General features: G+C 34.6%; 2 protein-coding genes across 4 annotated transcripts in view; one reads left to right on the forward strand and one right to left on the reverse strand.

The window, feature by feature from the left end:
* LOC132551066 (katanin p60 ATPase-containing subunit A-like 2) overlaps nt 1-14,665 on the reverse strand; it is a 35,661-nt gene extending 20,996 nt beyond the window's left edge. The window contains exons 1-7 of the mRNA XM_060215171.1: nt 14,600-14,665; nt 12,400-12,470; nt 11,751-11,917; nt 10,623-10,631; nt 7,140-7,188; nt 6,680-6,694; nt 4,697-4,729 (exon numbers count right to left, since the gene is read on the reverse strand). Of these exons, the coding sequence (XP_060071154.1) occupies nt 4,697-4,729; nt 6,680-6,694; nt 7,140-7,188; nt 10,623-10,631; nt 11,751-11,917; nt 12,400-12,470; nt 14,600-14,665 (410 nt within the window). The remainder of the gene's footprint in view (nt 1-4,696; nt 4,730-6,679; nt 6,695-7,139; nt 7,189-10,622; nt 10,632-11,750; nt 11,918-12,399; nt 12,471-14,599) is intronic.
* Nucleotides 14,666-14,996: 331 nt separating this feature from the next.
* On the forward strand, nt 14,997-18,997 carry LOC132551060 (uncharacterized). 3 transcript variants are annotated; one of them, XM_060215160.1, is made up of 3 exons: nt 14,997-15,110; nt 16,611-17,810; nt 18,202-18,997. In XM_060215160.1, the coding sequence occupies exon 2, from the start codon at nt 16,676-16,678 to the stop codon at nt 17,762-17,764; it is 1,089 nt and encodes a 362-aa protein (XP_060071143.1). In that variant the 5' UTR covers nt 14,997-15,110; nt 16,611-16,675; the 3' UTR covers nt 17,765-17,810; nt 18,202-18,997. The 3 variants fall into 3 exon arrangements, with proteins under 3 accessions (XP_060071143.1, XP_060071141.1, XP_060071144.1); XM_060215158.1 differs by having other exon boundaries at nt 16,611-18,997; XM_060215161.1 differs by lacking the exon at nt 14,997-15,110 and adding an exon at nt 15,216-15,362 and having other exon boundaries at nt 16,611-18,997.
* The last annotated feature ends 4,621 nt before the right edge of the window (nt 18,998-23,618 follow it).

Raw genomic sequence — 23,618 nt, forward strand, 5'->3', positions numbered from 1 at the left:
ACAAACAGCACTTCTGAAGAAAACAATCTCACTTTACTTAAGACTAAAGGTTGACATTTTTTTAATGACTGATTAAAATTTGATGGCTATGAACATACAAGAGATAAATTTTGTCCTTACAGAGGAGCACTGAATTTTTGTGCTTACAGAGGAGCACTGAATTTTTGTCCTTACAGAGGAGTACTGAATTTTTGTCCTTACAGAGGAGCACTGAATTTTTGTCCTTACAGAGGAGCACTGAATTTTTGTCCCTACAGAGGGGCACTGAAATTTTGTCCTTACAGAGGAGCACTGAATTTTGTCCTTACCGTGCAGCCCTGAATTTTTGTCCTTACAGAGGAGCACTGAATTTTGTCCTTACAGTGCAGCCCTGAATTTTTGTCCTTACAGAGGAGCACTGAATTTTTGTCCTTACAGAGGAGTACTGAATTTTTGTCCTTACAGAGAAGCACTGATTTTTTGTCCTTACAGAGGAGCACTGAATTTTTGTCCCTACAGAGGGGCACTGAAATTTTGTCCTTACAGAGGAGCACTGAATTTTTGTCCCTACAGAGGAGCACTGAATTTTTGTCCTTACAGAGGAGCACTGAATTTTTGTCCTTACAGAGGAGCCCTGAATTTTTGTCCCTACAGAGGAGCACTGAATTTTTGTCCCTACAGTAGAGCATTCGATTCTTGTCCCTACAGTGGAGCATTCGATTCCTGTCCCTACAGTGGATTATTCTATTTTTGTGCCTACAGTGGAGCATTCGATTCTTGTCCCTACAGTGGATTATTCTATTTTTGTGCCTACAGTGGAGCATTCGATTCTTGTCCCTACAGTGGATTATTCTATTTTTGTGCCTACAGTGGGTTATTCAATTCTTGTCCTTAGAGTACAGCATTGAATTCAAAGTTTCCTACAACTATGTATAGCTATTTATCAGTCTATCAATTCTACCTAGAATTATAACTGGACTAATTTTTTCCAGCATTGACAATAATCTTCATACTATAAAGCCAGAACTACAGGAGTGACGGTGTACTATAATTACTAAGTGTGACTGTCAGATCAGATACACAATCACTTCCTTATCTTAAAGCAGGAGTGACGGTGTACTATAATTACTAAGTGTGACTGTCAGATCAGATACACAATCACTTCCTTATCTTAAAGCAGGAGTGACGGTGTACTATAATTACTAAGTGTGACTGTCAGATCAGATACACAATCACTTCCTTATCTTAAAGCAGGAGTGACGGTGTACTATAATTACTAAGTGTGACTGTCAGATCAGATACACAATCACTTCCTTATCTTAAAGCAGGAGTGACGGTGTACTATAATTACTAAGTGTGACTGTCAGATCAGATACACAATCACTTCCTTATCTTAAAGCAGGAGTGACGGTGTACTATAATTACTAAGTGTGACTGTCAGATCAGATACACAATCACTTCCTTATCTTAAAGCAGGAGTGACGGTGTACTATAATTACTAAGTGTGACTGTCAGATCAGATACACAATCACTTCCTTATCTTAAAGCAGGAGTGACGGTGTACTATAATTACTAAGTGTGACTGTCAGATCAGATACACAATCACTTCCTTATCTTAAAGCAGGAGTGACGGTGTACTATAATTACTAAGTGTGACTGTCAGATCAGATACACAATCACTTCCTTATCTTAAAGCAGGAGTGACGGTGTACTATAATTACTAAGTGTGACTGTCAGATCAGATACACAATCACTTCCTTATCTTAAAGCAGGAGTGACGGTGTACTATAATTACTAAGTGTGACTGTCGGATCAGATAAACAATCACTTCCTTATCTTAAAGCAGGAGTGACTGTGTACTATAATTACTAAGTGTGACTGTCGGATCAGATACACAATCACTTCCTTATCTTAAAGCAGGAGTGACGGTGTACTATAATTACTAAGTGTGACTGTCGGATCAGATAAACAATCACTTCCTTATCTTAAAGCAGGAGTGACGGTGTACTATAATTACTAAGTGTGACTGTCAGATCAGATACACAATCACTTCCTTATCTTAAAGCAGGAGTGACGGTGTACTATAATTACTAAGTGTGACTGTCAGATCAGATACACAATCACTTCCTTATCTTAAAGCAGGAGTGACGGTGTACTATAATTACTAAGTGTGACTGTCGGATCAGATACACAATCACTTCCTTATCTTAAAGCAGGAGTGACGGTGTACTATAATTACTAAGTGTGACTGTCAGATCAGATACACAATCACTTCCTTATCTTAAAGCAGGAGTGACGGTGTACTATAATTACTAAGTGTGACTGTCAGATCAGATACACAATCACTTCCTTATCTTAAAGCAGGAGTGACGGTGTACTATAATTACTAAGTGTGACTGTCAGATCAGATACACAATCACTTCCTTATCTTAAAATTTCAATTTTTCAAATTCAAATCATATAAATGATCCTAACTGAACTAATCTTAACAATGTGTCTTCTCTGACAGATATATATATATATATTCTGATGTATAATTACATGAAGGCCCACTGTAATCTATTCCATATATACCAGTACATGAACCATCACCTGCATGCTAGTTCTTTACATCAATCCAGGCTCATTTGCATTGCTATCAGACTATCAATGTATTTGTATGTATTGTCAGATATTTCTGAATGATAGAAAATTCATCTGAAACATTGATGCTAAAGTATCTACAGAAAACATGTTATACAAATAAATTACCATTGAATTCACCTCATCACTTTAGAAACATAAATGTTACATACTTAGTATGATATACATGTAGATCTGTGGCCATCAATCTATTTTATACCATTACCTTTGAAGATTATCATGACTTCAATGTTATTATCCCAGTATGAGTACTATCTTTAAGATGAGTTTGGTTGACTTAAGTCTGGAATCCTCTACAGTTGTGATATCTAACAAACTGTTAATATTTTTTCGATACATTGGTACACAGTGACGAACATAACATAAATAGCACTATTTCTACACCTAGCCAATCACTGCCCACACAGGATTAATAAAAGCAGCCATTTTTGGTCCACCAACACCCCTGTCCTTTGACACGCCCCAGTACCTACCGACCATGCACCTGAAGGTCTGCTTTATAACTATGGTGAGACGACCGAGATGAACTGATGACGCCAAAAAAAAAATTCCTTACATTATGATCACTTGTTTCTCTTTACAGAGTTAAAAAAAATATTGTAAAGAGCGCCAATCCAATTTTCCAACTGAATTTTATTTGCTTTTATGGTAAGTTACAGAACACTCTTACATACTAAAAACAGTAAACAAATGGAAACATTCACTCTTGAGCATATATATAAAAGTAAATTGGTAATACAACCATACAGGTTAGAACTGCATATCTTTTATCTCATATTTATACAAAGCTTTATTTTGATCATGCCTCCATTATGTGCCAACATATTCATAAAGATACAACAAGTCTTATAGAAAATTTAATGGAAACTGAAATTATCTCCCTTTAAAATTCCACAAGCTGGGTTAACCAATCAACACATCGGAACCATCCCAGAAAAGACAAGTCAACCAATTGCAATCCAGGACAATACTTGACAAAAAATATGTACAGATAATAGACAACCACATCAACATGTTGCAACATAAAAAAGTGTATATATATTAATTGTATATGCCTAGGTGTGTATATATATATTCTTTTGGTCACTGATGTTGATGTATAATTCCTAGGTTGTGAATTCCTCAAGTAAACAGAATTTGAACCAGGTCTTTTGGTATAGTTTGTGTACCAGTCCTGTGTGTAAAGAATATGTACGTTCAACAAGTTGCCTGTGTACAGTATGTGTACCAATCCCCTGTGTACATAATGTGTACTAATCCCCTGTGTACAGGATGTGTACCAATCCCCTGTGTACAGGATGTGTACCATTCCCCTGTGTACAGGATGTGTACCATTCCCGTGTACAGGATGTGTACCTATCACCTGTGTACAGGATGTGTACCAATCCCCTGTGTACAGGATGTGTACCAATCCCCTGTGTACAGGATGTGTACCAATCCCCTGTGTACAGGATGTGTACCAATCCCCTGTGTGCAGGATGTGTACCAATCCCCTGTGTACAGGATGTGTACCAATCCCCTGTGTACATAATGTGTACCAATCCCCTGTGTAAATGATGTTTAATAATCCCCTGTGTACAGTATGTGTACCATTCCCCTGTGTACATGTGTACCAATCCCCTGTGTACAGGATGTGTACCAATCCCCTGTGTACATGTGTACCAATCCCCTGTGTACAGAATGTGTAACGCTAGCCAGTTGCCCGTGTAAATAATGTGTACCATTCCCCTGTGTACAAGATGTGTACCATTTCCTTGTGTAAAAGATGTGTACCATTCCCCTGTGTACAAGATGTGTACCATTCCCCTGTGTACATTGGATATGTACAAGTCTTCTGTTTATAGGGACTGTACCAGATCTCAGCTGAGGATGAATCAGTCAGATTTTACAAAATTGTACAGTAATGCTGGTTGGACTTTTAAGTGATTTTTTACATAGTACTGCAAGACATAATATTGGTATTTTTATAATTTTGTATGCTATATGGAAACAAGAAATGGAATACAACAATCAAAAACAGATTGGTAATGCCAGATAAACAATGCAAACAAGTCAGTGCTCTATCTATACATACCCAGAGTGACCAGACTCGGTTCTGCGTCTAATGCTACAAAACGTAACAGTTTATAAAGAGATGTCTAAACCTCTACTTACAATATATTAGCCAGTATTATAACAAACAACACTGTATACCGTTAGGCCCTATGATGTACACTATAATACATATGCTACAGATTATGATTATGTGGCTGGCTATGTTAGGCTGATAATATTAAGGTGATTTGTCACATCATCAAGTGTGCCAAAATAAGATACAACATGATGAAATATCAATCATTCTATCAATAAACATTGAATCTGGGAAAAAAATCCAGTCAGAAAGTAATTTCTGCAATAAATTAATAGACAAGAAATTCTAACATAAGACAAATAAAATTAATTCAAACTAGGTGAATCCTACCCTGGAGGTAAATGTAAAATTACCCATCTCCTTTTTCCTGCTAGCATTTATCATTAAACGCTTTACACATAAGATTTGTGATGTATCATCACACTTCTATTTACTTCTTCAGTTTAATACCAGAAACAGCATGGTAGGACACTAAACACTTGATCTTCCTAAGTCTAACTCTAGTAGGTTATTAGTTCAGCACTACTGTGGAGTTTTAGTTCAATCTACTATACACAGACTAGCTAATTACGTTAATGTTGGATTCCATTGTACCTGAAATATTTAACATCAATATGATACTTAAATCAATGATAAAGTTATAGAGACATAGAAGAGTGTTTAAGGATCATTACAAGGTACATTGACTTTCTTCTTGTATTTTGATTGTAAAGAGATTACAGGATGATGGCAGTAAAAAGATTAACTGAACACTTGTATAAAATTGGAAAAATGAAAATTGTCATATGAAACATAGAAATTATGAGGTCAACTTGATTTTAACATACAAGCAACTCAAATGTTATGATATAATAAGAACAAATACAATGTGACTGTATATATGGATAAACCTGGTCCAAAATTTCTCTATCAATCACAAAAGCTGAGTTAGTGACCATTTTGAATTTCAAACTGACTCCAAAAACAGAACAACATTCACACATATTTATAAATAAATATAGGTAAATGAAATAATGTCTGAGAATACAAAAAAATCAATCAACATCTGAATTGTGTTTCCTGATATTACAGAGGAGGAAAAAAGGTTACCTCTAACCACCAAGTATAAGGATAGAAAATTATGTTGTAGCTGTAGAGAAGGAGAGAGTTTTATGTTGTAGCTGTAGAGAAGGAGAGAGTTTTATGTTGTAGCTGTAGAGAAGGAGAGAGTTTTATGTTGTAGCTGTAGAGAAGGAGAGAGTTTTATGTTGTAGCTGTGGAGAAGGAGAGAGTTTTATGTTGTAACTGATTTTAACTGTCATTATAGAAGAGATTAACATAATATTTGTACCATAACAATGCTGTTTAACTTAGTAACAAGTATTGAGTATTTTGTTTGATAAATGTGCTGACACACATTACTTGTCAAAACAACAAGAACACTGACAGAGATTATGTTTGTGAAAACTGTTATTTTACTGAAGCTAATGTTTCTAAAGGTCTTCTGTAAAGAATTTTATAAATTATAAATAAAACAAGAAAGGAGTATACTTAATGGGAGAACCCTGATGACTAGGATTAGAAACAAACTGAAATAGCAAACAGGTGATAGAGGCCACTTACTGGTCCTAGAGCTGTTAAAAACAGTCATTACTTTCAACAGGTGACACAAACAATGAACTAGATAATAGAATTAACATGAATCTGCATTTCAGCTTGTAAGTACATACATATGTTAATGTGAGGGAAAAGATGTTTATCCAAAATCAATAAATATCTATTTGAAGATATACGAGAGTAGTGAACTATCTATATATGTACATAGAAGACTGAAATGCATATTCACCACCGCCATAGATACTTATATATCTCAATCTATCAGATCAAAAGGACACAAGACACAGTAGGGTTATTTACACTGAAAGTCAATCAAACATTCACTTTTACCTTTCTTTATTGTTTCTTAAAAAAGGTACCAGAACATAAAAATTACACAAACTGTACAACCAAGAAACTACCAAGGATTATCACTTAAATCATGTCTTTCTGTATAAACTCCTAAAGGAAATTGTGTATAACCTAGTGCCTTATGCTTGTTGAGGTGACTTACTATATACCTAAAGCCTGACTGAACATATTAAGGTCACACTGACTTCAAATGTTTCAATTTCAACATATAAAGAATATTCTACATTATAGTGGTTAATACTGTGCAGTTATATATATAGCTACCTGATAGAACTTTTTCTCATAATTATCATGCTAACGATTTAGACGTATTACAGCTCTTCTTTGTACATTGTACCAAAAAACAGCGTGAAAGAATGTATCAGACCTACATTTAAGCATTTACTTAAAGTAATCTACAGTGTGTGTTAATACAGGGTTAAGTTTATGATTTACCAACCTGTTTGTTCGTGTCATCTTGTGTGGAGCCCGACCACGCCCATCACCTGCTAGAGAGAATACACAAGAAAAGTGTGAAATTTTACATCCAACATATTTAATTTTAACCAAGTTTCATCTGGCCCAAATATCAGGCTTTTATCCTTTAAAATATTTGGTGTGGGGCCAGAGGCAACTCAGGTTAGACTGGTCTTCAAAAGTTGTTTAAATTATAAATATCTTTAATTAACCAAGCTTTCTGCATTAGATTTTATATATCCATTTTTATTGTAATGAAATCTTAAGTATATAAAGTTTGAAACACTTAATCCTAAACACACAACTTCTCTCACACAATCTTATACACACAACTTCTCTCACACAATCTTATACACACAACTTCTCTCACACAATCTTATACACACAACTTCTCTCACACAATCTTATACACACAACTTCTCTCACACAATCTTATACACACAACTTCTCTCACACAATCTTATACACACAACTTCTCTCACACAATCTTATACACACAACTTCTCTCACACAATCTTATACACACAACTTCTCTCACACAATCTTATACACACAACTTCTCTCACACAATCTTATACACACAACTACTCTCACACAATCTTATACACAACTACTCTCACACAATCTTATACACACAACTTCTCTCACACAATCTTATACACACAACTACTCTCACACAATCTTATACAGTCAACTACTCTCACACAATCTTATACACACAACGACTCTCACACAATCTTAATACACACAACTTCTCTCACACAATCTTATACACACAACTTCTCTCACACAATCTTAAACACACAACTTCTCTCACACAATCTTATACACACAACTTCTCTCACACAATCTTATACACACAACTACTCTCACACAATCTTATACACACAACTACTCTCACACAATCTTATACACACAACTACTCTCACACAATCTTATACACACAACTTCTCTCACACAATCTTATACACACAACTTCTCTCACACAATCTTATACACACAACTTCTCTCACACAATCTTATACACACAACTTCTCTCACACAATCTTATACACACAACTTCTCTCACACAATCTTAAACACACAACTTCTCACACTCACACAATCACACTTATACAGACAACTTCTCTCACACAATCTTATACAGTCAACTTCTCTCACACAATCTTATACAGTCAACTTCTCTCACACAATCTTATACACACAACTTCTCTCACACAATCTTATACACACAACTTCTCTCACACAATCTTATACACACAACTACTCTCACACAATCTTATACACACAACTACTCTCACACAATCTTATACACACAACTACTCTCACACAATCTTATACAGTCAACTACTCTCACACAATCTTATACACACAACGACTCTCACACAATTTAATACACACAACTTCTCTCACACAATCTTATACACACAACTTCTCTCACACAATATTAAACACACAACTTCTCTCACACAATCTTATACACACAACTTCTCTCACACAATCTTATACACACAACTACTCTCACACAATCTTATACACACAACTACTCTCACACAATCTTATACAGTCAACTACTCTCACACAATCTTATACACACAACGACTCTCACACAATTTAATACACACAACTTCTCTCAAACAATCTTATACACACAACTTCTCTCACACAATATTAAACACACAACTTCTCTCACACAATCTTATACACACAACTTCTCTCACACAATCTTATACACACAACTACTCTCACACAATCTTATATACACAACTACTCTCACACAATCTTATACACACAACTTCTCTCACACAATTTAATACACACAACTTCTCTCACACAATCTTATACACACAACTTCTCTCACACAATCTTATACACACAACTTCTCTCACACAATCTTATACACACAACTTCTCTCACACAATCTTATACAGTCAACTTCTCTCACACAATCTCATACACACAACTTCTCTCACAAAATCTTATACAGTCAACCCCTCTCACACAATCTTATACAGTCAACTTCTCTCACACAATCTCATACACACAACCCCTCTCACACAATCTTATACAGTCAACCCCTCTCACACAATCTTATACAGTCAACCCCTCTCACAAAACAGTCTTTACCAAACATCTCTAAAATACAGTCTTATTCCACTTCCCTCACACACTGTCTTCATTAAAGGTCTCTTGTCAACAGTCTTCTTCAACCTCTCTAACACACATCAGTATACAAACAGTTTTACCCTCCAAATGCATGTAGAATCTTTTATGTGAATCAATATACCAACTTAAGTTTATGAAAAATAAGAACACATTGCCCCACATGTGATACCCTCATTATGACCTACTCAGTAAGACTTACACATTGTATGTTGTGTTCTATTTCATACACAAAATGGGATGTATCAGGATTTATTTTTATATTAATTCAGGTGATATATAGAAAGAGTTTGGAATACAAAATATAATGAAAATAAGGGAACGGTCAGTGTTAAGTGCAGATTGGTATATGAAAAAGTCACACAAGTTATATACATTTTCAAAGGAATCACACATATTGGTAGGAATATTTATATACACTGGTACAAACTCCAGCATGTTTGACATTTTAGTGTTAGCATTTGTCATAATACACATAACCATATTTCCAAGGCTATAAACCACACCCGAGTATAAGCCGCATGGCTTGTTTTTAGCTTTTTCGTTCGATTGATGACTACTGAAAAATTTTTAAATAAACCGAGGGAAAGTTTGTTTTCCCTCTTCTGAAATTAGTAGAATTTTGTGAATCTGAATTTTCACAAAACTTCTTTTATAAGAAATAGCTTAAAAATCATGAATTTGACATTTATAAATCAGTGTCTTGTTAAATAGGAGTCATTCAAGTTTTACAATGTTGATAAACATGTAAACAACTTTGTCTCATTTAAAGAACCTTCTTATCACATACCCCAAGGTAGATTTTGTAGGTGTGATGACATCAAAGTAAATAAGTTAGTAGTTAACTTCAGGTCAATTAATTATAGCAATGCATCAATAATATGGATAGTATCACAAAATAAATATCACACACAGATATTATCATGTCATACCAGAAATAATAACTCTGAATAATTTAAATTGTTTGTAGTTAATTTCTTTAGAAGCATTAAATCTCTAAAAATAATACAAATAATGGATTTCTGCATAATGTGACTATGAGGTGTTACATGTCATTGATTAAGTAGTTTTCTTTCGATTTACAACGATACACAGGTACATAGTTATTACCAGGTGTTTCAGTCTACATGTTCTCTACTATAAATTTCTTTTTTATCAGTTTTAAATGTAGCATATAATTATATGATATTTTGCAAAAATTGATACACATCAACAATAATTTGTAACTTATTTCTGATATGTTATTCCAGGTTAATAAAAGAGAAAAAACTCAGGGCACACAGAGTTTCACATGACGATCTACCTGGATGTCCTGTGGAAAGAATGTAGGTCATAATTATATTTCAGGCTCATGAGAATGGTACAGATAATATCTTATATTGAGGGACACACTATTGTATATATTTCACATACTCTTCAAATAACGGCAGTACATGCAAGCTCTACAGAATCATGCATTTAAATTTCTAGCTGCAATGAGTGTATAAGTAACACATTGTAGTATATAAGTATTACATTATAGTGTATAAGTATCACATTATATTGTATAAATATTACATTACAGTGTATAAGTTTTACATTACAGTGTATAAGTTTTACATTATAGTGTTAAAGTTTTACATTATAGTGTATAAGTATTATATTATAGTGTATAAGTATTACATTATAGTATATAAGTATCACATTATATTTTATAAATATTACATAACAGTGTATAAGTATTACATTATGTTGTATAAGTATTACATTATAGTGTATAAGTATCACATTATATTGTATAAATATTACATTACAGTGTATAAGTTTTACATTACAGTGTATAAGTTTTACATTATAGTGTATAAGTTTTACATTATAGTGTATAAGTATTATATTATAGTGTATAAGTATTACATTATAGTATATAAGTATCACATTATATTTTATAAATATAACATAACAGTGTATAAGTATCACATTATGTTGTATAAGTATTACATTATAGTGTTAAAGTGTTACATTATAGTGTAAAAGTATTACATTATATTGTATAAATATTACATGATGTTGTATAAATATTACAAGATGTTGTATAAGTATCACATTATAGTGTATGAGTATTACATTATATTGTATAAGTATCACATTATCATTATAATTTAATTACGTTAGTTAATCATAACTTTATTACAGAGTGTGTGTGAAGGTCATAGTTACATCAGACTTATTGATAACATGTTATGCAAAATGACTGTTATATGGTAAACTTTTTAGACAAAACGTCTCATGTGAAACAGAACAAATCTGTAAGATCTATACTAAATACACAAGCATGCATAAAAACAGGCTCTTCCATTCCACCTTATACTAATGTTATAGAGTAATTGTTTCCTAATCATACCAAGTTTGGTAAAATAAAAACTGCCTTAAGTAGAAATCCTTGTTCACTTACCACTCTGTGTGAGTTTCTTGGTGATCTTTGGATACTTGGCAAATTTGACATAGTAGTAGGACTCATACTCCATAAGAATTGTCTCCAGGTCAATGTTATCACACACCTCATATTTACTTAGGTCTATATTTGTCTCCTTTGCTAAACTTTGTGCAGAGTCTAGATAGCTAGAAAACAGTGGAAGTTGAAAACATGTTTTCAGGATATGATGCAGACAAATTACTATAGTCATGGATGTACAAGAGAATTTGGGGGCCCATCAAAGTCCATCTTTTAGAATCATCTTTCTTTTGGCCTTGATGAATTAAGATTTTTCATGTTATAAACAAAATTTATTTCATTTCATGATTTATCTATTGATACTTACCCAGTTTTAGGTGATATCAAACTCAACAATATATTCTCAATTAATCAACAATTATATCATATATCTTACATAAGCATACCCTGGTATTACTCATGTACTGCTTTACTTCTTTCTAGGCAGAGAAATTTGGTAAATAAATAATAGCACAAGGTCTCTAAGTAAAAATGATAAAACACAATGAGATGAATAACAGGATAGAGAATATAACAATGTATTACAATGAACTTGGAAATGACGATATTGCGACGCACAAATATTTAGGGCTACCAAAAACACACTTACCCTTCTTCATGCATGTAATTCAGGACTAAAATCAGTAAGTTCTTTTTTCTACTTTCAGTCCTAAGCTCATCCTGCAATGAAATTCGAACTTTCTATGTATTTATGATTACCATAAATTTCCACGTATAGTGCACACTTTTTTAAGCTAAAACTATCGTGTCAAAAAGGGTGTGTGCATTATACGCAGGTACATGCCATTCTTTGGGTTATCATTCCCGAGTTCTGCGTCCGCCATATTGAATTACCTCCCTTCACATAGTTATATGTAAAAGTTGTCAGTCATATATGATAGTTTGGGGATAAAAACAACAAATAAATAAATAAAATTTGAATGTTTTTATCATCGGCCATATATATTGGCATGCAGTCAGAATCTCATGTAAAGTTATCAAGTTTAGAGTAATTAACAGCTGGGAAATTATATAACTGTGTTTACTTGTAATCACATTTTCTCTGTATATATGTAACAAATTGAGATACACAGAGAAAGATTTTGTGTTTATAGGACAAGACTTTTGCAATAGTTACCCAAAAAAGCATGCTACCTCCACTGAGGGATAAATCTATGACAGCTGATTGATAAGTTGTGAGTTTCATATTTAAGGGATTGACTTTTGGCAGACATATTGCATTGGTTTTCAACATAAACCTTTTCAGTATCTATTAACTTTTGCCAGCAATGTTTAAGCAACTCAATGCCACTTTTACAGAAGTCCTTTTCTTGGCCATTCAGAAAGTCCTGCATGTATGACATTATCATCTGGCTGAAAGTGGGTACCAGAAATGGCCTTTTTCAAATTCGGAAATAGATGAAAGTCTGATGGAACAAGATCAGACGAATATGGCAGATGCTCAGTCAATTCAAAACCACAATCGTTAATGGCAGCCATGGCAAATGACAGACCAGGACGGGTGTCATCCCCAAGGCTCTGCCTGCCAAATTTAAATTCTGTAACCCACATTTTCACTGTGGCTTAATGAAGGAGCACCATTCCCTAGCGTTGCTACCACATCAGTGTGGATATCCTTACGTGATAAACCGTTCTTATGTGAATATTGAATCACTGCTCTTTCAGCAACTTTTGTCCATTTTGCAAAAGTCACTAGCCTTGTTTACTTTAGGTTGCTACCTCTTCGACATAATTGACCAAATGACACCTGTCTTCAGGTATAAATAGCAATGAGAGAAAGAAACAACTGAGTGACACATGTACAGGTTTTATGTATACCTTATACAATTCACACAGACTTCCTTCTCCTCTTAAACAAGTACATGTACCAGCAGAATGCCAAATAAGATATTATGATGGAACTAAATAGCCACTTCAATAATTTTTTTTTAATTTATCCAGACCATTCTAAACATCTTCTTCATTTTTTATTTGTCTAAATAACTTTGTGTCATCCACAAATATAGCATATGGGGATGCTGGTTCTTCAAAAGAAAAAAATCTTTGATATACATGACAAATATGAATTGGACCAACAACAATTCTTTGTCACTTTTGTACATTGATGTTTTGGCCATTGGCTAATACTCTGTGGCATGTTACTGATTCTGTAAGCTGTAAGTTTTGTAAGGAGATGTCAGTGAGGGACTTCATCAAATGTCTTCCTTCATGATATCCATATAAAGTATATCTTGTTTTCCTAGATTATCAATAACCTTGGTTCACTCTCCAAATACAGTTAGTAAATGTAGCTGTCGCTATCTAAGATCATCTTGCATATGTAAATCCAAACTGCCTGTGACTTAATAAATCATTTATGTCCATATCTTTTACAATGCCGTTAAATATTTTCTCATCATTTCCTATCAACTCTATATTAACATTAGTCAAACTAACTGGTCTATAATTGCAAAATTCCGATTTTGAACCTTTCTTGTAGATAGCCCTTATTATTATATTTGTCTCCTTCCTAGCTTTTCAACAAGTGCCTGGCGTGAAATTTAGAGAAAAACGTTCAAATAATACTCTATTATTGGGGTTTTTCTTCTGCATAATAAAACTTCTTAAAGACATAATGATATATGTACATAGACCTGGTTTGTACATTCATGTGGATGAAGCCGAAATACATGTTATTAGCCGATGCCGATGGGCTGAATCAATGAATATCAACAGCTAAACAGGTGTCCTTACAATGTTAACGAACAATATAAATATATTTTTCACATATCCATAAGCGAAATACATACCGCCTCCCGAGCCTGGTTGGCTGTGCGGATAGCTTGATAACTTAGTTCCGTCATCGGAGGATTCATAACATTTTAGCCGTACATGTTGGCTCAGTCGCTAGAGAAAACAAATATGGCTGACAAGTCTCGTAAGATCTCGCCTCAATAACGTTGCCTAATTACCATTAATAATTGTGTTCTGGGTGCTATTTGTGAATTTGTTTTTATTTTTGTATTCGTCGCTTCATTTTAGATTCAAAATGAACAAGAATGAATTGACTATAAATATTTTACATTTACTTTTGTTGATGGCTGCAAAACGTTTATTTTGCATCAGGTCTAATAAGGAATTAGGCAAGCTTCTTGGTGACGTCGATTAACATAAAAATGGTCTGCACCTTGTAGATGACAGGAATGGAAATATAAATTCGGTTACAAATAACAGACAAAGCGATGAAATATTCCATATTGGATTGAGCTGCTATTCAGTGTGTTCAGAATATTTGTTACAAGTGAACTCATTTTATCTGCGGTGAGTTACAGGGAGTGCCCGTATCTGACTGGTACAATTGCAGTCGATTAGTGATTCCAGACGACATTTCCTCGATTGCTTGTTTGGCTATTCGCTACAAATAATCCTTACCCGTTTCATTTGCTTTTCCGAACTATTGAATACTGCATTTGGTTTTGGTAATGGTATTACGTAAAAGATAATGAACAAAGCTGATGTTGTGAGGCAATCTACGTTTAATCCCCTCTGCAAACATTATCGGATGATCGCTGTGTAAGTTGTAACCTCCCTGGATTGGAGAACATTTCAGTTCACTGTATTTATAAGCATTTTCAATGCAAAACTATATAATTACTAATCTTTCTAAAATAAAAGTTAGTAGAAATTTTGATAATTTTCAAATTGATTATACTATTTTTTGTGAGAAATGATTTCAGTGAACTTTTGATATTACAAAGCGAACTGCATTATGCCCTATATCTATTTGTATTTTTATTGACTGATTTACTAAATCAGACCAGGGACGTATAATACTGTATTATATGTCCCTGATCAGACGTAATTGTTTTAGCACATAAGATTCCTACCAAATAACCAACCTCCAACATGCACATTGAAGAGTAACCTGTGGGGGGAACTTGGGTTAAATATGTCCAAATAATTTTAGTTTACGGTAAATTACCGTCATCAGGTATTAATTAGACTGTTTTAAAAAAAAAGGCAGATAAGTGTCAATCTTGGATTATGATGATGAAAGTTAAGTATGTTTTTTTTTTTGAGAAGAACAAAACAGATCTTTTTAAACTTTCATATAAAGGTTTTTATATGTCTCTAATTGTGCTCTTTTGATGTTTGGACATGATCGCAAAAATAAAATGACTGACTGGCTGTCACAGATGACTATATAAGATTTGACTGTCAAAAAATATTCACTATTTCTTCAGGATAACTTTCGGATTTCATATATAGCCAAGAGAAAAGAAATGGAAAAAACAGAAAAGAAGGGAAAAGGTCCAAACATTTAAAGAAAGAACAAATAAAGATCAAACATGGAGGGTGCTAAGGTCCCTTGGAGATATCTTGTTTTTATGCCAATGCCCTCATCATAGAATTGTTTAAGTCCCTTGTCATGGTTATGGGGAGTTTACTCTGCATGTACCTTTTGCTTCTTCTACTTCTTCTTAACCTTCAAAAGTGCAATTACACAATATATTTCTTCACCACCACCCACCCTGCTCTGATCCTTTACCGAATTCTGACATAAACTTCAACTATATGTAATCCATGAATGCAATTAGTGTGAATCGACAAACTTAATTGTAATTCAGAAAAGATTGAACTTTCACATAAAGTCCATACAGCAACAAACATCAAGATCCCACTAGGGTCTCCTATACCTAAATATCCTGTAAGGTGCCCTTGCACAGGATGGGAAGCATTATGTTCCTGGAGACTTGTTATTGCTTCTTTAGTTATAAATTTGGTTTGATTCTGTCTTATGGTATATTTTTGTTTTTGTAGATAAACCAAGAAAAGAATGGACTGCAGACAGAAAAGCCATCTTACATTGCTATTTTAAATTAGAGATGGAAATGAAACATTCTTCTTCTTATGAATCAAAGCGGAAAGCTCAGAAAGAAGAATCAAATGAATCTAATACTGTGTTTAAAAAGGCACGACATGAGTGGCAGATAAAAGGCGAGTCAACCAAAGGCATTAAAGTACATGAGAGTAGACTGGCAACTGAGCTACACCTAAATCATGGAAGGGCCAACCAAAACATTGTGACAGTGCACAGAAAGCATCCAGAGTATGCATCTCCCACAATTATTGACTCACCAGATTGTAACAGGATATCATGTCAGAGTGAAATCGAGCTTGTTAGTAACCCAGAATTTCCAACACTTGACCAGACATCAAATGAGACAAGGCGGAGAAGGTTTAATGGACATCCTGCAGAAAGTATTGAATCTCAGAATCCAAGACAAACTTCAAATGGTTCTGATCCTGTAGCTAGTGACAGGATAACATCCAATAATTCCATTCATAATTGTGATATCACACAAGCCAAAGGGAGTGATCCACCTGTACCCAAGTTTCATTTACAAGATCAAAATTCATCTTCAAATAATAGCAGGAGAGAATACAATCCTCATTCTTCAACAAGAAGTTCGACAATTTCAAATGAGTTCAATAGTTTTCTAGCCAAGCGCCAAAACAGTCATATAGCTAAAGCAGTGGTAGACAATGCTATTAATAAGACACTGGAAGATATGGGTGTTTCTCCAGACACCAATAGTGATAACTTTGTAACTGGAAAGTGCCATGTAGAAGATGCTGGAATATCACAGGCTATACAGAGTCAGGGCCTTATCCCACAACACCAGGCTATACACAGTCAGGGCCTTGTTTCCCAGCATCAGGCAGTGTGTAATGCTAGACTAGCACCCATTCTTTCCCATGTCACTCACTTATCTGACATGGTTTTCTCTCAAGGTCACTTGCAGCCCAGTTGTTTGGCAGATACTCAGAGCATCATTCTTGATGAGAACTCGACTTTTGCCACCACCTCTGATACAACATCTGGATCAATGTCCAGTTCTGACCTTCTCGATCAGGCTGTTTCTATGGCAATATCCTCTCAAGGTTTAGCTCTTCAGAGAGATGTTTTATAGTCTTTTGGGTGCGTTAATCAGCAGACAAGAAATTTATTGCCTTCTCGTAAGTAATGTGTGGCCTGTTTGCACAGTAAATGATGAATTACTAGGTTGAAATTGGGATCATTTCATACAGTTATATTGAATTGTATGTGAAAAGCTTATAATTATTCATAGTATTTGTTGTATTTCTACATGTATGCTGTGATGATGATGATCATGAAGTACATGCCAGATGGCAAGAATTTTTTTATTTTACAACAGTTGCAAATATACAGTTTAGCAAATATTTTTAAGCCAGATACATGGGACATGTTGTCATATCAATTAGATAAGGAAAAATATTATAAAATCAAATTTAGTTTCTAAATGTATTCAGTATAACTTCTGCCAATGCAATATAATAATACTCACTGTATTGTCAACACTGAATAAGTATGTGTATATTCGTTTAGGGTCCATTGGAAAATGGCATGTAAACACCTTCCAGTCAGAGATGGAAACACAAATTTTCTTTGGTACAATTTCCAGTATGAAAAAAAAATATTGAAATATTTAAGCCAGATAGCATATAGGTTAACATTACATTATACAGTGTATCATATAGTGATATAATGATATATATATTATATTAAAATCAATTTCAGCTTCCACCCATAGACCTACTGAATTCAACATTTTAGTAAATGATTAATGATATATTGTAAAAGAAATTAGACATGTTCATAATGCTCAGGACATGTAGTGTATTTGTGCAGTAATTTTAGACTACTTGAAGTTTGCTTGTCACTAAATTATTTTTTCAGAATAAATGTATAGGTCCTGGAGTGAAGTTTTGACATCATGTTTTAATTTTTGAATTCATAATTGCCAGTTTTTGTGATAAAAACATTGATTTAACCTACAGTAATATGTAAGTGTTATTCAATTTGCCATGTACTTAATCTAAACCACAGATGTCAGTTATTGTTTTTCCTCATTTTAAAAACCATCACGATATATGTGCAGGTACATAAGTGTAATATACAAAAGTTAAGAATTGTTTAAATCAATTACATAGTGTGTGCATGTAATGTGTATGTATATAATATATATATTGATGTACTTTTAAGATTGTGAATATTTGAGTACATATTACATTGTGCTTTTATTTTAGTTTTCAAAACTGATTATTTACATTTTTAGATAATGTTTATTTAAAATCATTGCAATATTTTACATTTTTCCATATATTATATACCATACTGATCATGATATGACAAGCTTCATTTCATATCAATTCTGTTTCAACACCTAGTCTAGTTTGTATTGTAGGTCATTCAACATCATAATATAATCATTGTCTTAAGTACCAGGGATGGAAAGGTTCAGGTTAGCACCAGGAATATGGGAAGGTCCAGATTAGTACCAGGGATGGAAAGGTTCAGGTTAGCACCAGGAATATGGGAAGGTCCAGATTAGTACCAGGGATGGAAAGGTTCAGGTTAGTACCAGGAATATGGGAAGGTCCAGATTAGTACCAGGAATATGGGAAGGTCCAGATTAGTACCAGGAATATGGGAAGGTCCAGATTAGTACCAGGAATATGGGAAGGTCTAGATTAGAACCAGGGATGGGAAGGTCCAGATTAGAACCAGGAATATGGGAAGGACCAGATTAGTACCAGCGATGGCAAGGTCCAGATTAGTACCAGGAATAAGGGAAGGACCAGATTAGTACCAGGGATGGAAAGGTCTAGATATGTTCCAGGAATATGGGAAGGTCCAGATTAGTACCAGGAATATGGGAATGTCCAGATTAGTAGCAGCAATATGGGAATGTCCAGATTAGTTCCAGTAATATGGGAAGGTCCAGATTAGTACCGGGGATGGAAAGGTCCAGATTAGTAGCAGGAATATGGGAAGGTCTAGTCCAGTACAGGGAGAGGGAAGGTCCAGTTTAGATCCAGGAACAGGAAGGTCCAGTTTAGAACCAGGATTATGGGAAGGTCCAGTTTAGAACCAGGATTATGGGTTGGTCCAAAGAAGTACTATTGCTGTGTGAATGGTTTATAAAAACATTATTTCTTCATTTAGTGAATCAGTACATTTGATTGTATTTTATGCCAGTACTAGCTCAGTATTAATTTCCTGGATTATATAGCCAAAACGCAGGTACATCAACCAAAGTTTTAAAGCCCTAATAAAGGCATTGTTTTGCAAATTTACGTGATTCAGAGAGTTTTGAGAAGATCTCCACTTGATATTATGCAAAGGTAACATGGAAACATGCTTCAGCTCAGTGGTGTCTATAGAGAAGTGCTCAATGGGGATTGTGAAACAAACACAAATTAATAAAAGTGGGTCACACTAAAAATACAAACCAATGTTATACAAAGTTCTGAAGGCTGCCCCACATGACCAGTCTGCATACTCAGCATAAACAGAAAATGTACAGGTGTAGTGGCATGTGTACAGGTGGAGTGTGATGTCACATGTGCTGCCAGCTTTTCATGTTGTCATATGACAGGTAGAATGCAGGTGTATAGTCATTCATATGCTAACATTTTAATAGTAGACCTCTCAAGGAAACATCTGAAAGGATTTTCCAACAAAGCTAGTAAATGGAGACATGTTTTACACGAAATGTAACTGTCTTTTGTATTAATGCCCATACATGATATCCTTTGGAGTATTTATCAGATAAGTTAATTTTTACGATCTATATAGAGAGATCCGTTTTTCTCCTCACGTTTTTGTGAAAGTTGCATATATTGGGGCTTTATGCTGCAGGGCTATATCACATGTAGGTTTGTTCAAAATATGAAAATTTCTACCATACCAAATTTATGTGACAGCAGTATTACAGTGCACTTAAAATTAAGATAAAAAGAATATAAGCAACTCCTGAAACCAGGTTTCTAAGCAGTATATTGTAATCCTTGTTCATGGTTCCCATTCAAGGTTTTTGTCATTCTATCTTTACTAAATTACATGACCTATATGCTATGATATGTAAATGTGAAAACAATATAAATAAATATTTGAAAAATCTTGTTTAACATAAATTTGTGTATATTTATTTACCTGGCATGTCTCTATCAGTCAGTAAGACTTCCACATTTTCTTTTCAATGCTTTGTTTTATAAGAGTCAGATAGAGATTAGAAAAACAAGAATGTGTGTACATTAATCTTGACAGATTTCAGTCAGTTTTAAAGCCTGTCATTTTGAGTTATGAAAATACTCACTTTTCAACTTGGACTGTCATTTGTGATATTTTTCAAATATTGCTGGTCGGAAGAATAATGTTAACTATAGGTAAAACGAAAGAAGAAGTATTACACAGTTACACACACTCTCAGTTACACACACACACACACAGGCTTTACTTATAAGACTATCCAGCGACTCTATAGATCCTCGCTTTACAGCAGTACTACAGATGTACTATGGATAAGAGCGATATGCGTGTGTAGCTCTTGTGAGAGGGAAACTGAATTGTAATATGTTCAGCAGACCAGACATGCCTGTTAGTAAGGTGGGAAATTGAAGCATGCAGTGTGAGTTCTGGTCAATGAAACACAATGCAGATGTCCCAAATACAGGTCAATGTCAACATGTTACATAACACAGAACATCACTGCCAAGGTCATTTAAGTACATAAACTGCATATATACATAGAATAGTGGTGGTGAATTCTCCTTGACCAGCAAATATAGAAAAAAGTTAACACTGGAAAATAACAAATTGTAAAACATTAATACTTTTATTTCTTCTTCAGATGTTTTACATAGATATGAATTGTGACATCATAAATAACATTTCAATAGTGACGTAACATTATCTCCCTTGTCAATATGACATCACTATTGAACTGTTATTCACGATGTATCAATGTAAAACATCTGAAGAAGAAATGAAACCACTTATACTTTACAAATTGTTGTGATTTCCAGTCTTTGAACTTCATCACTAATTACACAATGTTACTATCATGGTCCAGTAATAAGCCCATCCCTTGGATTTGCTGAGGTTTCACCCTGGAGGTTGGTATTATGATCTAGATTTGTTGGTTGATTGTTTTTCTAGGAAGACGACTTGTACAATCTGTGATAAATCACTGATTATTTTTCTAGGAAGACGACTTGTACAATCTGTGATAAATCACTGACTATTTTTCCAGGAAGACGACTTGTACAATCTGTGATACATCACTGACTATTTTTCCAGGAAGACGACTTGTACAATCTGTGATGCATCACTGACTATTTTTCTAGGAAGACGACTTGTACAATCTGTGATGCATCACTGACTATTTTTCTAGAAAGATGACATGTACAATCTGTGATACATCACTGACTACTTTTCTAGGAAGACGACATGTACATTCTGTGATACATCATTGACTATTTTTCTAGGAAGACGACATGTACAATCTGTGATACATCACTGACTATTTTTCTAGGAAGATGACATGTACAATCTGTGATACATCACTGACTATTTTTAGGTCATCTGACCCGAAGGGTCCGATGACCTATAGTCATCATGCTTCGTCCGTCGTCGTCCGCCGTGCGTAAACTTTTCATTCAAACGACTTCTTCTCAATAATTGGAAGGCCCAGGCAACTAATATTTGGCCTGTAGCTTGCTTTGATGAAGCCCTACCAAGTTTGTTAAAAAGAATGACCTTGACCTTCATTCAAGGTCACAGGGGTCAAATGTCTTAAAATCTTCAAACGACTTCTTCTCAATAACTGGAGGGCCCAGGCAACTAATATTTAGCCTGTAGCTTGCTTTGATGAAACCCTACCAAGTTTGTTCAAATGAATGACCTTGACCTTCATTCAAGGTCACAGGGGTCAAATGTCTTTAAATCTTCAAAGGACTTCTTCTCAGTAATCAAAAGGCCCAGGCAACTAAAATAAGGCCTGTAGCATGCTGGGATGAAGGACTACCAAGTTTGTTCAAATGAATGACCTTGACCCACTTTAAAGGTCACAGGGGTCAAATATGTTAAAATCTTTAAACAACTTCTTCTCAATAACCAAAAGGCTCAGATTGCTGATATTGTGCCTGTGGCATGCTGGGATGAAGGGCTATCAAGTTTGTTTAAATGAATGACCTTGAACAACTTTCAAGGTCACAGGGGTCAAATATGTCAAAATCTTTAAATAACTTCTTCTCAAATACTAGAAGGCCTAGGGGGCTAATACTTGGCCCATAGCATGCTGGCATGGAGCCCTACAAAGTTTGTTCAAATGAATGACCTTGGCCCACTTTCAAGGTCACAGGGGTCAAATATGTTAAAATATACAAAGGACTTCATCTCAATAAGCAAAAGTCTATGAGTGCCGATATTGGGTCTGTAGCATGCTGGGAGGAAAGGCTACCAAGTTTATTCAAATGAATGACCTCAACCCACTTTCAAGGTCACAGGGGTCAAATATGTTAAAATATACAAACGACTTCTTCTCAACAAGCAAAAGTCCATGAGTGCTGATATTGGGCCTGTAAGATGCTTGGAGGAGAGGCTACCAAGTTTGTTCAAATGAATGACCTCAACCCACTTTCTAGGTTTGGCTTGCTTTTTGTCAGATGACCGTTAAGGCCCATGGGCCTCTTGTTCTAGGAAGACGACATGTACAATCTGTGATACATCACTGACTATTTTTCTAGGAAGACGACATGTACAATCTGTGATACATCACTGACTATTTTTCTAGGAAGACCACATGTACAATCTGTGATACATCACTGACTATTTTTCTAGGAAGACGACTTGTACAATCTGTGATACATCACTGACTATTTTTCTAGGAAGACGACATGTACATTCTGTGATACATCACTGACTATTTTTTGGCTTTGGTCTTCATGAGGCAACATCTG

This window comes from Ylistrum balloti, unplaced genomic scaffold, assembly GCF_031769215.1.
Source record: "Ylistrum balloti isolate Yb309-2 unplaced genomic scaffold, AGI_CSIRO_Ybal_v1 Utg370170, whole genome shotgun sequence".
In the NCBI taxonomy this organism is placed as follows: domain Eukaryota; kingdom Metazoa; phylum Mollusca; class Bivalvia; order Pectinida; family Pectinidae; genus Ylistrum; species Ylistrum balloti.

Coding starts and splice junctions, on each gene's coding strand:
- LOC132551060 (XM_060215158.1), top strand. CDS start 16,676: ATGGAAATGAAACATTCTTCTTCTTATGAATCAAAGCGGAAAGCTCAG.